This window comes from Tachypleus tridentatus, chromosome 11 (genome assembly GCF_004210375.1).
Source record: "Tachypleus tridentatus isolate NWPU-2018 chromosome 11, ASM421037v1, whole genome shotgun sequence".
In the NCBI taxonomy this organism is placed as follows: Eukaryota; Metazoa; Arthropoda; class Merostomata; order Xiphosura; family Limulidae; genus Tachypleus; species Tachypleus tridentatus.
In genome coordinates this window covers 100,461,203-100,477,000 of record NC_134835.1, presented here as the reverse complement: position 1 = coordinate 100,477,000, position 15,798 = coordinate 100,461,203, and the positions used below count along the sequence as shown (strand labels likewise).

The window sequence follows — 15,798 nt, the reverse complement described above, 5'->3', positions numbered from 1 at the left end:
TATATATTTATTTTGATATCGATGTTTGTGTTAGTTAAATATATATATATATATATATTTAGAAATGCATCTAACTTACGGTGTTAAATATGTGTTGGGAAATTCCCGCCTATTATCTAAATTTCTAGAAGATTTTCAGATTCTCGAGTGTAAGAATCAGCAATATAAGTTTTGTATTGTTGCCAACTGAACTTTCGAGAATCTCGCTTAATGTTTATAAAAGGTACCACTGCAAAACATGGAGAGACAGTTTAATATTGTTGGTTTGCTACCGTTAGTATACTATAAATCTCGAAAGCTATAAAGGTTTGATTTGGTTTGAATTTCGCGTAAAGATACACGAGGGCTATCTGCGCTAGCCGTTCCTAATTTAGCAGTGCAAGACTAGAGGGATGGCAGCTAGTCATCACCACCCACCGCCAACTCTTGGGCTACTCTTTCACCAACGAATAGTGGGATTGACTGTCACATTATATATATAAAAACGGCTCGTTTGGGTTGATAATTTTTTTACGTAGAGGAGCGAACAACGTTTTGACCTTCTTCGGTCAGTTACCTCTTCCTTTCTTTGTGAACCTGACGATGACCAAAGAAGGTCGAAACGTTGTTCGCTCCTCTACGTAATATATTTTCTCAACCCAAACGAGCCGTTTTTACATATATATTTTTCTCTACAAGTGGGTTTTCTCGACATCACTGACTGTCACATTACAGCGCCCCACGGCTGAAAGAGCGAGCATGTTTTGTGTGATGGGGATTCGAATCCACAACCCTCAGATTACGAGTAGAGTGCCTTAACCACCTGGCCATGCCGGACCCGCTGATCCTGAACCGACGATAAAATATTCAGATTCAGGCCAGATACAAGACTCAATACTGTTTGTAAAAAATTTCTATATAAATCATTATTATTATTTCTTATAGCAAAGCCACATCTGGCTATCTGCTGAGCCCACATTATGAGTAATAAATATTTGTAATAACCGTTATTATAAACTGAACTGTTGTTTGTCTATTAAAATATATTTGTGTGAAAGAAAATTGCGTATATTAATCTTATGGGCAAATATCATAAATTTGATACATTGTTGTTGTTTCTAATTAAGCACAAAGCTAAACAAAGGGCTATCTGTGCTCTGCCCACCACAGGTATCGAAAACCAGTTTTTAGCGTTGTAAGTTCACAGACATACCGCTGTGCTACTGGGGGACAAATTGATACATATCAATATTCAATTAACCTTTAAATTCAACTTCAAATTACCGGCTGTTTGAAATTGCAATACATAACATAATGAATCAGAAACTTGTCCAGGATAAATTATAATATGTAACAATACATATATAAAGTTGCCTACACTAATGTGAAAGTACCTATGAAAGTATGAAAGAAAATGGTCAAAAAATACATATTTTATTAACGACGACAGTTCGTATATTTAACCTTTCTTTAATTTAAGATATTACGAGAACAAAAACACGTTTGAAACCATATAATCCGATCGCTTATCTGACTTGCAGAGCTGAGCTTTAACAAACAAATTACCTATTACTTTTCCAAGAGTGGACAACTTCAGGGTCCGATATTCCGTGTCTTGTGGCTGCTTCATCAAACAGATCAAACAACCATTTTACGGGTAATGGGAGAATTTCATTAGCTGTTAGAACCGTGGTTAGGAAGTCATATACAAATTGCTGTACTGTACCCTGTAAGATACAGAAATCAGAACGATAAGTTGGGTTTGTAAATTTTCAAAGACGAATACTTTTTTTTTATGTAAACATTCAGTGTAATACTAATAAACCAAATTTTTAAAACTCTGTTTGATACTAATCATTCAAAATTGGTAATAACCAGTATAGTGTTTATCATCCAAATAGGTAACTTCCAGTACAATACTAATCATTCAAATTGGTAATACTCAATACAATGCTTATCGTCTAAATACGTAATATTATGTATAATAGTAATCATTCAAATTGTTAACACTCAGTATGGTATTAATCGTATGTTTTACTACGTTACAGAACGTCTTAGGTAATTCTTATGGCTAAAAAAAAAAGATTTCTTTGTGGTTGAGTCACACCACTTATAAAAAAAACAAGTATGAAATGCGATTTCGGATTTGGTAATACGGGCCATTTACTAAAAAAAAATGTTGGAACTTATTTCGCCAACGAAAGTAAAAAATCAAATACATGAATGTATGCTTCGTATGGAGTTCTGATGATGAAGGTTATTGGTTTAGAGAAATGATCGACCTACCTTCGTTGACAGCAGTCTTGTCAGGAAGATCTCTGGAATTGCTTTCGGACAGAGATCTTTCTGTTGATCTGGTGGCGCTCCATCCACAGGTCTTATGAGATGCCAATAGCGCACACCTAACATTTTCTCGTTACACTGTGGGGAAGTTGGGGACAGAGAGATCATGGTGTTGCAGTCACCTGAAGATAGAAACATTCTTACAGTAATGTTTCTTTTATGGATATTGTACGCCAATTCAAACACAATAAAATAATTAATATGAAATAGTAAAATGATTGTACTACATTTTTAAGGATAAAATACTTAACGGTAGTGTTATAAACGACAATTTTTTATGGTTGTGGAACTTAATAAAAGTTTCCTACGATTCCGAATTATTATAATTTTTTATGAAATATTTTTTTACGTATGATTCTGTTTGATATATGCTAGAAACATAACTTTTAAGAATATGTTCAAATCACTACAATATAAGTCTATAGGTTTTGTTTTTTCCATAATCTTGCAGGCGTTTTTACTGGCTACTTTTTATTAGACGCTCACCTTGTCTACAATGAAGATGGAATATTGAAGAAAACGAAACAAAATGAAGAACAACTCTACAACTCTTGAATAATTAACTTCTATTTCTTTCATTATGATATCTTTAACTTTGAACTTAGGGAATTTAAAGATATAATAAGTGTCTAGAAAAGATAAAATTATTCAAAGTTATAGCTTGAAGGCTATTTTTCTTCTTGATTTGTCTTACCTGTGACTTTAGAGCCTTGTTGGGTTTTAGGCACCAAACTAACAACAGCTACTTCGCGTATACCATAGTGTTCGAGTGTATTTAATCTTCTCCAACAGTTAATTGTCTTGGACGTAGAATCGTTGTCAGTTAAAGTGGTACGCCCTCTACGACCCTGATGCCATACTGATTAACAGAAATATATATAAATTTTAATGAACTGTTTATCTAAAAAGCATGCTACAGATTACACAATCGATAGTTTTCGTAGAAACATTAAAACGAGTTCAATCATTGTAAAAGGTATGTATACTGCATTGTTACGGACGTAATCTTAAAATATACCTCATGGTTCACCAGTATCACAGTTTAGATAACACGTTTCGCTTATTCAGATGGCTGTATATCATTATATCATGTTAGTCTCCATTTTTTACCGCACGATATAAATACCATTTTAGTCTTAACCATCTTACTTGGCTCTGCGTTGTAAGTATTGATTTAATTAGCCTTACTTCTCTTACCTAGTTTTGCGTGACGTAAATAGCACTTTCGCCTTACTCGTCTTACCAAGATCTAAATCAAAGAATCACTTTGATCTTGTTCAAAGCTGAAGGGGTGAGCATATTCGGTAACGGGTTTCGATTTCACGACCTCAGCTCGCGAATTAAACGCCTTGATCACCAGACGATGCTAGGCTGAAGTGAGAGGGCAAGATCAAAGTGACTCTTTCATTTAGAGCTAGGTAAGATGAGTAAGGCTAAATCTGAACAAAACCTAACGCCAACTGTTGGGCTACGTTTTGCCAGGTGCCTTCCTCCTAGTATATCACTTCAAAATTAGGGATTGCTAAGAAGGACATACCTGAATAGCTTTGCGTAAAATTCAACAAAACAGAGAAAAACTATTACACAGCTCTATATAATTTAAATACACCCTACTGCTCTTGTGTAGATCAACATGTAAATACCAGTTTAAAATTGTCTTTCCTTAACCAGCTTTAAACGACGTTACTACGAATTTAGTCTTATTTGTCGTAACTAAATCTACAAGGTTCATAAACAGCTTCCCTAGCCTACGGTTCGTTATTACATCTAAATATAACCTTAATTTCGCTTTCTTACCTAAATCTACGCTGTATATAGAAGGTCTCAAAGAAAACGGGGTGTTTTTGTACAGTGTATCAAATATCTTGGCTTTGACCTGAGAAATTGTGTCACAACTGTTTACTCTACACTGGACTTTTTCCTCTTTTTCTCCTTGGACTAGATGGATGATCTAAGAAAGAAAATTAAGAGACACTTGTGGTCACTACTGTTTATGTCTATACTCTTGCTTAAAAATGTGTGTATTGCCAGGTACTATAGCAAGTAATATTTCCACGAAATAGCACTTCATTACCACCCATGTGAAAACTGAAGATGACAAGATGTTGAAAATTCTGGTTCGTTTATGTGATACATGTGTTGTTTGGGCAGTGAATAAACACTTAGCCACTTAAGAAGTAGTAATAGTACGAAACGTGCCCACCAGTGGCTCAGCGGTAGGTCTACGGACTTACAACGCTAGAAACCGAGTTTCGATACCAGTGGTGGACAGAGAACAGATAGCCAATTGAGTAGCTTTGTGCTTAATTCAAAACAACAACAACAAAGTACAAAACGTCTTAGTGATCAAGACATTTATCCCAAATTAGGTACCCATGGTGTGAAAGAAAGCTTATTTTGCACATGCTTTTCTTCTTCTTAGGCAATATTGTTTCTTTCGAACATGTTATATATCACATTATAAACTGTCGCTATGAGAAATGTTGACTTCCATATACAAAAGTACAGAAGTTAAATCTCTTGAAATCAGTCAGGATATTATGACGTTGGTCCAACCAATACGATTGGACAAAGAAACGCAATACGATAACAAATATCTCAGAACAGCTGGTGTTGGTATTAGCCCTCTATTGATAAGGAGAGAACAACGTTTCAACCTTCCTAGATCATCTTCAGGTTATGAAAGAGAGAGTTTCAATGTGACCATTGACGGAGACAAGTCTTAAGGACGAGAGTATAAACGGATATTAGATTGTAGGGGGCGTTGCAGGTGGATGTTAGGTTATTAATTAGTATAGGTATAAAGGTGTTTCTTTATATTGGTATAATTTTGGTTTTACTTGCTGTATAGGGCTTCTTTGATTTTGCGTTTGTTTATATTTATTTCCATATTTAATATCTGGGCGTTTTCTGTGGTTATGTTGCGTTTATTTGATTTGTAGTGTTCAAAAACGTGTGAAGGTATTTTTGTGTGTTCTTTGAATCTAGTTTCCATTTTTCTGCTTGTTTCTCCAATATAGAAGTCGTGGCAGTTGTTGCATTGTATTTTATAATTTATGTTGGTGTTGTGTTTGTCAGTGTAGTTTTTACATCGCATGGACTTTAGTTTGCACCTGGTTTATGAATAAATTTGGTGTTTATTGGAATGTTGCGTTTTGTTGTAGGTTTTCCCAAATTTTGGTTATTTTTTCATTGATGTCTGGAACATATGATATGCAGCAATGTAAGGTTTTGTGGTTTGTTGCATCTTGGGATTTATTGTTGTTTGTTTATTGTTGATCTAGGTGTGTGTGTATAATTTTTTCCACGGTTTTTTAAGTAAATCTGTTGATGTTGATGAAGTGTTGTTTTATTTTGTTGATTTCATAGTTAATTTTATCTGGTGAACATAGTTTTGTGGCTGTGTTTATTAGGTTTCTTAATACGTTGAGTTTTTGTTTTGTTTCATGTGATGAGTCCCAAGGAATGTATAATCCAGTATGGGTGATTTTTCTGTAGATTTCTGTTTTCAGTTGTGTATCTGTTATAGTGATTTTGAGGTTAAGAAATGCTATTTGGTTATTTTTTCCTGTTCACAGGTGAACTTAACGTTGGGGTGTATCGAGTTAACGTGACTGAAAAAACTAAGTGTGTGTTCTGTAGATGTGAATCCAGCAATTGTATCATCAACTGTACCAGTATAGTGATGGGTGTAAGACTGAATTGATCGCTTGTAATTCAATCTGTGTCATAAAAATGTTGGCTAGAACTGGTAACATGGGATTCCCCATACTTAGGCCATTTATTTGTAGGTAGTTTTGGTTATTAAACATAACGTTAGATTTGGTGGTAGTGGATTCTATAAGGGTCGCTAATTGGTTTCTGGGGATGTGTATCAATGGGTTCGAGTGTTGGATATAAAGTTCTAAAGCTATCTTGCAGGCTTCACTTGTTGGGACTTCTGTGAAGAGGGAGATTATATCAAATCTTGCCATTAAGGCTTTATCATTTAGTTGATTAAGAACATATTTAAAATTGAAAGAGTCTTTGAAATAGGAGCCGGTTCATATTATATATATAGAAAATGCTCACGCTATATATTTACCGAGGTTGTAGTTAAATGATTCGTAGGTCGACATTATAGGTCGTAGTGAGTGTGAGTTTTTTCTTGTAGCAAAGTCACATGGGGCTATCTGCTGAGCCCACCGAGGGGAATCAAACCCCTGATTTTAGTGTTGTAATTCCGCAGACTTACCGCTGTACTAGCGGGGCGGGTAGGTCGTAGTGAGGTTTCGGGGTGCGTATAGTTGTGGTGTGCGTGAGTCGGTCTTTCGTAGGTAAAAATAAATGTTTTCTGTGATTGTGTTGGGTTTTTCCATATGTAGTAGTATCTTGTTATTAAGAAACCAAATAAACACAGCCACAAAACTATGTTCACCAGATAAAATTAACGATGAAATCAACAAAATAAAACAACACTTCATCAATATCAACAAATTTCCTCAAAAAAAACCGTGGAAAAAATTATACGCACACACCTAGACCAACAACAAACAAACAACAATAAATCCCAAGATACAACAAACTACAAAACCTTACACTGTTGCATACCGTATGCTCCTGACATCAGCGAAAAAATAACCAAAATTTAGGAAAACCTATAACAAAACACAACATTCCAGTAAACACCAAATTTATTCATAAACCAGGTACAAAACTAAAGTCCATACTATGTAAAAACTACGCTGACAAACACAACACCAACATAATTTATAAAATACAATGCAACTACTACCACGACTTCTATATTGGAGAAACAAGCAGAAAAATGGAAACTAGATTCAAAGAAAAACAAAACAACAAAAAACTCACGTTTTTTGAACACTGAAAATCAAATAAATACAACATAACCATAGAAAACACCCAGATAATAACTAGGGAAACAAATATAAACAAACGCAAACATAAGCCCTACTTATGCAACAACTAAAATCAAAATTAAACCAATATATAGGAACACCTTTATACCTATACTAATGAATAACCTAACATTCACCTGCAACGCCACCTACGATCCCGTATCCGTTTATACTCTCGTCGCTAAGACGTGTCCATCAATGGTCACATTCGAGCTTACTCTTTGATAACCTAGGAAGGTTGAAACGTTGTTCTCTCCTTGTCAATAAAAGTGTTAATATCCATACCAGCCGTATGAGATACATTTTTATTTCAAGTGGGTTTCTTGTCATCAAGGAATACGATAACAGTTCTACCTTTAGTCTCATGAGACTATATAGTCTCATATAGTCGTGGGTTACTATAGAAGATCAAGGCTGATAGTATCTCACAGCTGTTACTGAATGTTCAGAGTAAAATCAACCCTATTACTGGCAGTGTTAGGTATAGAGCGAATATATTAGATCAATATGAGGAAGGTTTAGAGTCACATAAACAGTATATTGAAAAAATTATATCAATAAAATGTATCACATTAAGATACTTGGAGCTTAGTAACAAATTAATAGCACGTCAAACAAAGCAGATCACATCAATATACTGTAGGCTTAGAACCACATAAGCACTTTGTTAAACAAAGTATGCAACATAATATACTGGGAACTTAGCATTTACAGCTCAAATATAATATGTAATGTTAACAGTTTTTTTCAAAATGGATTCTTGAGAATTGGTTTATCTTGGATTATGGAATTTAAATAACGATGCTGTTGTTGTTTTGTCCAGGGGCTCAGCAAGTGGTCTGAAAGTATTGGTGATTTAGCTTGGCCTTCCTTAACCCTACTTTAGTGCTTTAAAAATTCTGACACCACAAATTTGACAATGGCTTCAATATTTATATATTGTAAATCATTACAATGAGTTAGTTTTATGAATTAAGTGTGCAAACCAAAGAAAGAAAGTTTTATATAGTCTGAAATCAGCCCTCATTTTTTTATTTGCTTCAAGAACTGATGAAAATCTTCTAAAATTGTTCTTACACCTGGAATAATGGTGATTCTGCACAGTTATCTTACATTACGTTTAATTCTGGATATTATTTCAACTGTGAAACTAATCGAGCTAATTGTTTAGTTTGAAGGCTTGTTTGGCTGATTTAATTAGTAAACTCGTGAACATAAGCACTGCCATTATGGTGCTGTAACTGTGCATTTCTTCCTGAAATAAAGTGAACAAAATTACATATTTATTATAATATTTCATCTTTCAGTTTCCAAGGTTCATACTTTGGTGTTATATCAGAAGTTATTCCAAATTAACAAAAAACTATGATTGTTTAAGTTTGCTATTAGAAGTATCATATTTCTTACAAGGTTCAATTTTGTCCATCTCAAACAAAGGGAACCATGGAAAACAGAATTTTAGAGTAATTTTTCAAACGTATATACTTATTCTTACGAATTAAAAAATAGTGTTATTGTATTTTTAAAACAGGCAATCATAGAATTACCACAGGGCTGTAATCAATCTGTTCTCGTAGAAGTCTTTCTTCTGACAGGCAGTAACGAGCATCAAACGTGCGAGCATCAACAGGACCTTTCTCCACCTGGTGTTTGATGGCACTAAACAGTAGGAACAATGAGCTTCCTGCATACTCCTGAAATGTTACAAAAAGAGTAAGTTACTATAGTAATACCAGAAGTTACAGAAAGTAAACTACCAATTTCATTTAAAATGTCAGCAGCTTGAAATCAGCAACTTATTATTAGAAAAACACTTAGTTGCATACATTTAAATACCTCATGAATCGTAATATGGCTAAACTACTGTTCGAAATTTAATATCAAGATGGTTTTGGCTCATTAGTGAAATGTTTTTCAAAGATGGTGATGTTTTATGAGTGCAGCTTTACAGGTGAAGTCCCTTTGTGATGGGACAAATCTCAGCCATTTGAGGGTCCTGAAAAGTCCAAAAGATAGTGAGAGGGTGTTGGATATTTGACTCAACAACAAACCGACAGTAAACCAGAGATTGAAGTTTCTGTAAAGTTTCTAATTAATTAAATTTTAACATGAATGATTAAAATAAATAAGAAACCCTTTTCCATGAATGTTGGATCATACTGACACATCAATGTAGGGTAAGTAATCATCTGTCTTGATTATTACCAGTTCAAAAACCCAGTTTAGCCAGTGGGCATCACCAAATTAGAGAAGAAAAAAAGAAACATCCATGGTAACATGAGTGAAAGTTACTTCAAATTCCCGAGTCTTGACTCAGAAATGATGTTATAAAACTATTATTTAGTAGCTGAAATAGAAAAAAAAAAAAATCTGTAGCCTGGACTTATTCTTGTAAACTAGCTGAAACCACTTGATAGACTGTTTAATGTTAACAGGTAAAAGAGTATTAAGAAAGGTATGAACTTAATGATAAAACTTCAAGATAATAATTAATTATTGAACAGTAATATTTTATTAAATATTTTGATAAACAATTCAGTAACATGGTGACCACAATTAAAAATTTAGTTTTGTTCCATGTTTGGTGTCTATTGGACTTCTTTTTGTGACCACAAGGGGCACAAATGACATTCAACTCCTCGCTACAGAGCATGAACTTGTAAGATCTCATATGTCAAACACGCTTATTCAACCACTAGTAAAGTCTCGAAAATTATATATTTACAACTAGCAAATTGGTACGAAAAATTTTAAAAAACACCATGATAAAAACCAGTGGGTTACCAGCTAAAGAAATGGAAAATAAAAAGTTGAAATCAAACGATTACCTGTCACTAAAAATACCATTTTACTAGCAATAAATAATTAAAATGAGCATGAAAAATATAAAATAGGAACAGCACTTAGCAACATTTTTTCAGAATACGAAAACTTAAAGCCAGCAAACAGAATCTATCAACATAACAAAAGTCATAAATATATTAAGTAAAACACACCAATGCAATCATGGAAAACAAAAGGTTTATACTGTTAATTATAAACACACTTTTCAAAAGTGTACAACTACAAAGAGCATAATCCTCGAATGCTACAAACTACAGAGTAATTTTTGAAAATTCGAATCATCATAAAGTTGTCGCAGTATGTGTTATGGAATATGAATATTTCCATTTCATTCGTCGTTCTAAGCTATTTCTTATCAGAATTGTTACAATTGTGATTTGGTCAAAATAAGCATTTAAGACAAATAACATTTTATTCTCATTAAAAGTCAAACACTTGAAAATTTTATGAAAAAACGGTGCAAGAAACGCTGATATATATACTGTCACGTTTTTAAATTCTAAATTTCTTGATTGTACCAAATCTCACCTTGATGTAGTTGTACATACACACAGCCATCCAGTTAGTTAGGTACTTTTCCACAACAGATTCTGTCCTGATGTAAAATGAAAAATACAGAACTTGAAATAATAGTTTCATTTTGAGTTTAATTCCGGATTAGAAGTAATATTTTATCACAAATTTCACTTTTTACAGTAAGGAGCAATATGTTTATTACATGTAAAAATGTATCGATCACTGGTGCGATCATTCTCGAGTTCCGTAAAATGATCGCACTAATTATCAAAATGTTGTACCTGTTTCTAAAATATTTTTCCTCGCTGCTTGTTTGTTTGTTTTGGAATTTCGAACAAAGCTACTTGAGGGCTATCTGTGCTAGCCGTCCCTAATGTAGCAGTGTAAGACGAGATGAAAGGCAGCTAGTCATCACCACCCACCGCCAACTCTTGGGCTACTCTTTTACCAATGAATAGTGGGATTGACCGTTACATTATATAACGCCCCCACAGCTGAAAGGGCGAGCATGTTTGGCGCGACAGGGATGCGAACACTCGACCCTCAGATTACGAGTCGCACGCCTTAACACGCTTGGCCATGCCGGGCCATTCCTCGCTGCAAAAGCTGTAACTTGTAATAACATGAAACAATTTGTTTATTTCTCTTGTGAATACATGTGATATAACACATTGTGTTCAACAACAAAATGCAAGTTTGTTGGTAATACTGGTAAGATAAATCCTGTTCCTATTTCAATTTTCAAAATGTTCAACAACCTGGCTGATATGTTCAAGCACATTTCCTATATATATTTGTCTCAACGCTGATAAACAATCCATTAATAACTTCAAAATTCAGACTCGGCCGATCCTTTACTCACACACATAATTATTACAATATGTAGTTAAATTTATATATACATAAATTTAAATAAATATTCTAATAAATTTTTTGGGCCCGGCATGGCCTAAAGTGTTAAGGCGTGCGACTCGTAATCTGAGGGTCGCGGTTTCGCATCCCCGTCGCGCCAAACATGCTCGTTCTTTCAGCCGTGGGGCATTATAATGTTACAGTCAATCCGACTATTCGTTGGTAAAAGAGTAGCCCAAGAGTTGGCGGTGGGTGGTGATGACTAGCTGCCTTCCCTCTAGTCTTACACTGCTAAATTAGGGACGGCTAGCACAGATAGCCCTCAAGTAGCTTTGTGCGAAATTCAAAAAACAAACAAACAAACATTAACTTTTTTTGTCAGAATTTGTGGTATATAATGGAGGGCTTTGGATATTTTAGTAATGAAGTTAGATTTAAAAAACAACCTTCACTTTCTAGATAACCATAAAAACTTCAATTTAGCCAAGGTTTTACCAAACACATTATAATGGTAAGTCAGAACATTGCACTTTTGTTGGAAATTTCATAAAACAAACAATACTAATTAATAACGAAATAATTACACTTCGTCCTTCTGCTAAAAGTTTATGTACCATTCATTTTGATAGTCACAGCAAATAACATTAAGTGTTTGTTTTTATATTTTGAGCAAAGGTACATCAGGGCTATCTATGCTAGCAGTCCCTAGTTTATCAGTGTAATACTAGATGAAGGTAGCTAGTCATCACACATTCACCGCTAACTTTTAGATTACTATTTTACTAATGAATAGTGGGACTGACCCATAATATTATAATAACTTAAATCTGAAAGGGTAAGCGTGTTTGCTGTAATGAGGATTCGAACCCGCAACTCTCCAATTATGATTCGAACTCTCTCACCACCTGGCCATGCCGAGCCAACATTAAGTGAATTAACAGTAACAAAACCTTACGCTGAAATAAAATCTATTTGCCTGATATGTCATCTTGTATCATCTTACTTGATTATAATAATAATAATAATATTTTACATCCATATAATCTGTAAACGTTGGTTAAAATAATTTACCTTCTAAGCATTAATTGTGGATGTTTAGTCCCAGCATATTTGTTGATTAGTCTGTACAACAGTTCCTGAAGAACCCTGTGACAAAAAATCAATATAGAAATCTTAGTTAAGTTGTTGAAATGAAAACAAAATTTTAAGTAGAAACTGTTCTTAAAATATTTGACAGAACTTGTGGTTTTTGTTCACACCAAGTGAAATCTAAACTTTAAAAAAACAAAACAAATGTGTTTATAACTGAAGGTTATAAAAGGCAAGCTAAGATTCTCACCATTTTTTAAAACTTTCAGTGCTGGCTGAAGGTTGGAACCAATTTTCAAGAAAGATGACAAAGAATTTCAGATCAATGTTTATTCATTCCACTTAATGTTTTGGCTTTCATCTTTTTCAAGTTACAAAAGTGATTTTAAAATACAGTAACATAAAATGTATAAAACTGCATCATATAATCAGAAATGTGCATGGCAAAGTGTACTAAAAGTATTGTTTATATATATATGTGATAATAGTGTTATAGGGGCTAGGCATTGTATATATTAATGGAAAGGAGTTTGGATTGAGTCAAAAAGAGATACTTTAAATATTTTACCTAGAAATTTGTCACAAATCTCTTAAAACTTTGATCCAATAAGGTGTTTTGTCAAATATGTCATGTACTGGTGTAATATTCACTGATGACTTCTTTGTTTTCAAGATTGGCAGTGGCACAAATGTGTTCTTTGAAACAATCAAGAATCAGACGACTGTGTTCACTTACATATGTGGCTGAACAATGTGTACATGTCATTTCATAGACGATGTTCCTAAGTGTGTAGGATTTCTCTAATCCATTGGTCTTAGCAAGGTACTTTTTGGATTTGCATGAATTATTGTTATTGAAGGCTTATTGAGTAAGTATATACTTCAGTTTTTTTACCTGCTTTTTGTATGGTGTGGATATTCAAACCAGATCTTCTAGTCACTTGATGCAGACAAGTATTTAAAGATTTACCAATGAAGGACATAATCCACGAGGCAGTGTTTTGATATAATGGTTTCTTTGTCGTCGCTTGTTAAAATCTTCTGTCAAAATTGTGGAATATCTCAGTAATGTAACTATTTGGATGGCAGTAACTTTTGAAGTTTCATCTTGGCTTCTTCTTACCATCTATGGTGTTGTAGGTTTTTTCAATCCTATTATGTTGAATGTTAATGGCAATCTGTCTGTTAACTTGTGGATGGTGTAGAATAATGGGTTAAACACATGATTTGGAACACACAGTAGTAATAACTGTTGTTTTCAATAGTGACCATGACACAGGAAAAGGGTATATATGGACTTTTGGTCATTATCAATATAGGTTAAGTGTAAGCTGTAATTTAGAGTGTTGGTTAATAAGAGATTCAACTAATTTCAAAAGAAAAAGGAATATAAAATCCCATATACAAAAAATTGTCATCATTATATCTGCTCCTCCTAGCTGGTTAGAGATTAGCTTCAAAACTCCACTCAGTAAGAGCTAAGAATTGCATAAAAATAGAGGCCAAGAAACAGCAATACTGTTGCCCATAGCAACTAAAGATAAAAGCCAAAACAACTAGCTGTGTTTTTGTCCATAGCAACATCTTTGATTTGTTTTTAGAGACCCAAACTGAATTTAAAATAACTGTTGTTGAGAGTAAATCTGGTAGAATTTTTGATGAGTTCAACAGAAGTATTATTGGTAGTAGAAAGATTCATAACCAAGCATATCTTTTTTTCTATGGGGATGGAAGAGCACATTAGAGATGATATCAGGAGTAAATAGGCTAATGTTCAAACTCATCTGTAAACCTTTAATCTGTATTCTGTATGAAGTCGCATATAAATTAGAGTTTATACTGAAGTCTAACAAAATTGATGGATATCACAATTTGAATTATGAGATAATTATTATGTGAATAAAGAAAGGGATTTTGGTGTTCTCGTTGTTAAGATATCCGAGCTAGTGGTAGATCAAATAGGTTTTTAGGATGTACCTACAGAAATAATGATTACAAGTCTAAAGAGGTTTTAAATTCACTGTATAGGTCATTGGTTAGATTACATTTGGAATACTGTATTCAGTCTTGGGCTCCTTACTTTAGAAAGAACTTTGAATTATTGGAAAAGATTCAGAGGAGAGTTACTAGGATGATAATTTAAATGGAGAGGCTATTTTACGGGGATAGAATGCTGAAGATGTTTTCTCTTGACAAGAAAAAAAACACTTTAGAAAGGATTGAATTGAGGTGTTTAAGATTATTAAGGGAAGTGATAGTGTTGATGCAGCAAAACACTGATAACCAGTTCTGTGGGACCTTACAAGGTGTTCAGTATTTATAACAAAAAAGGTTTTGACCCAACTTTTTTAGAAATGTTTTGATATCACGTTTACCAATTTTAATAATTTTTTTCACTTGAAAAAAAAATTACAAAATTCTTCATTATTATTTTTATTCTTCTTACCCCTAGCTTTTGTTTCTTTCAATTCCTATTTCATTATGTAAGACTGTGTTGTATTTATTTTATTTTTAACTAGTCTAACATTTAGTTAAAGCTCATGAAAATAATTAAGTGCCAAACTCCCTGTATTTGTTGTTTGTTTGTTCTTTACAAATCTACACAATAAGTTATCTGTGCTTTGCCCCTCATGGATATCAAAACCTGGTTTTTACTTTTATAAGCCTTCAGAATTACTGCTGAGCCACTAGTAATTCAATCACAGGAATTGTACAATACTTTCTTGTAGTTTATGGCTATAATATTGTAGATTGTTAACACTAGGAATGAACGTTTATCAGTTTTGTTTTGAATAAGTTTTAAAGATAAATTTCATTAGTTAGCATAGAATAAATGAACTTAAAACAACTAAGTATTTAACTGCAAAAAATGATTTGATTTCCTAATAGTCTAAATTTTTTATGAGCTGAACAAGTTAAAAAAAAGTAATTTCATAAAATTTACCACTGATAACACGTTTAAATAACACAAACAAATTTTTGCAAGTAAAGTTATATTGGTTTTGTATGAGTTTTCAAATGAAAAAAAAGCCTTCTCTGAGTTGAATAAAATATAGTGAAAACAACTGACTAACATAAATAATTCACATCACATAAACTCACAGTGGTTTCAGACATTTATGTATGAATGTAATTATATTGGTCTAGTTTAAACAAAAAATTAATATTCTAAGTGTTAAAAAGTGTTATTAAATTTCATAGAGCCAAAGCAAGCTGTAAAACACACTGTATTTAATCACATAAACAATAAAGCAAGTCAAATACTTTTTTAAACTGA

At 33.3% G+C, this 15,798-nt stretch overlaps 1 protein-coding gene across 1 annotated transcript in view; it reads right to left on the bottom strand.

Moving 5' to 3' along the window:
* LOC143232890 (plexin-B-like) overlaps positions 1–15,798 on the bottom strand; it is a 227,516-nt gene that overhangs the window by 17,537 nt on the left and 194,181 nt on the right. Inside the window, exons 27-33 of the mRNA XM_076468909.1 lie at positions 12,504–12,578; positions 10,593–10,659; positions 8,768–8,914; positions 4,120–4,273; positions 3,017–3,181; positions 2,266–2,444; positions 1,546–1,706 (exon numbers count right to left, since the gene is read on the bottom strand). Of these exons, the coding sequence (XP_076325024.1) occupies positions 1,546–1,706; positions 2,266–2,444; positions 3,017–3,181; positions 4,120–4,273; positions 8,768–8,914; positions 10,593–10,659; positions 12,504–12,578 (948 nt within the window). The remainder of the gene's footprint in view (positions 1–1,545; positions 1,707–2,265; positions 2,445–3,016; positions 3,182–4,119; positions 4,274–8,767; positions 8,915–10,592; positions 10,660–12,503; positions 12,579–15,798) is intronic.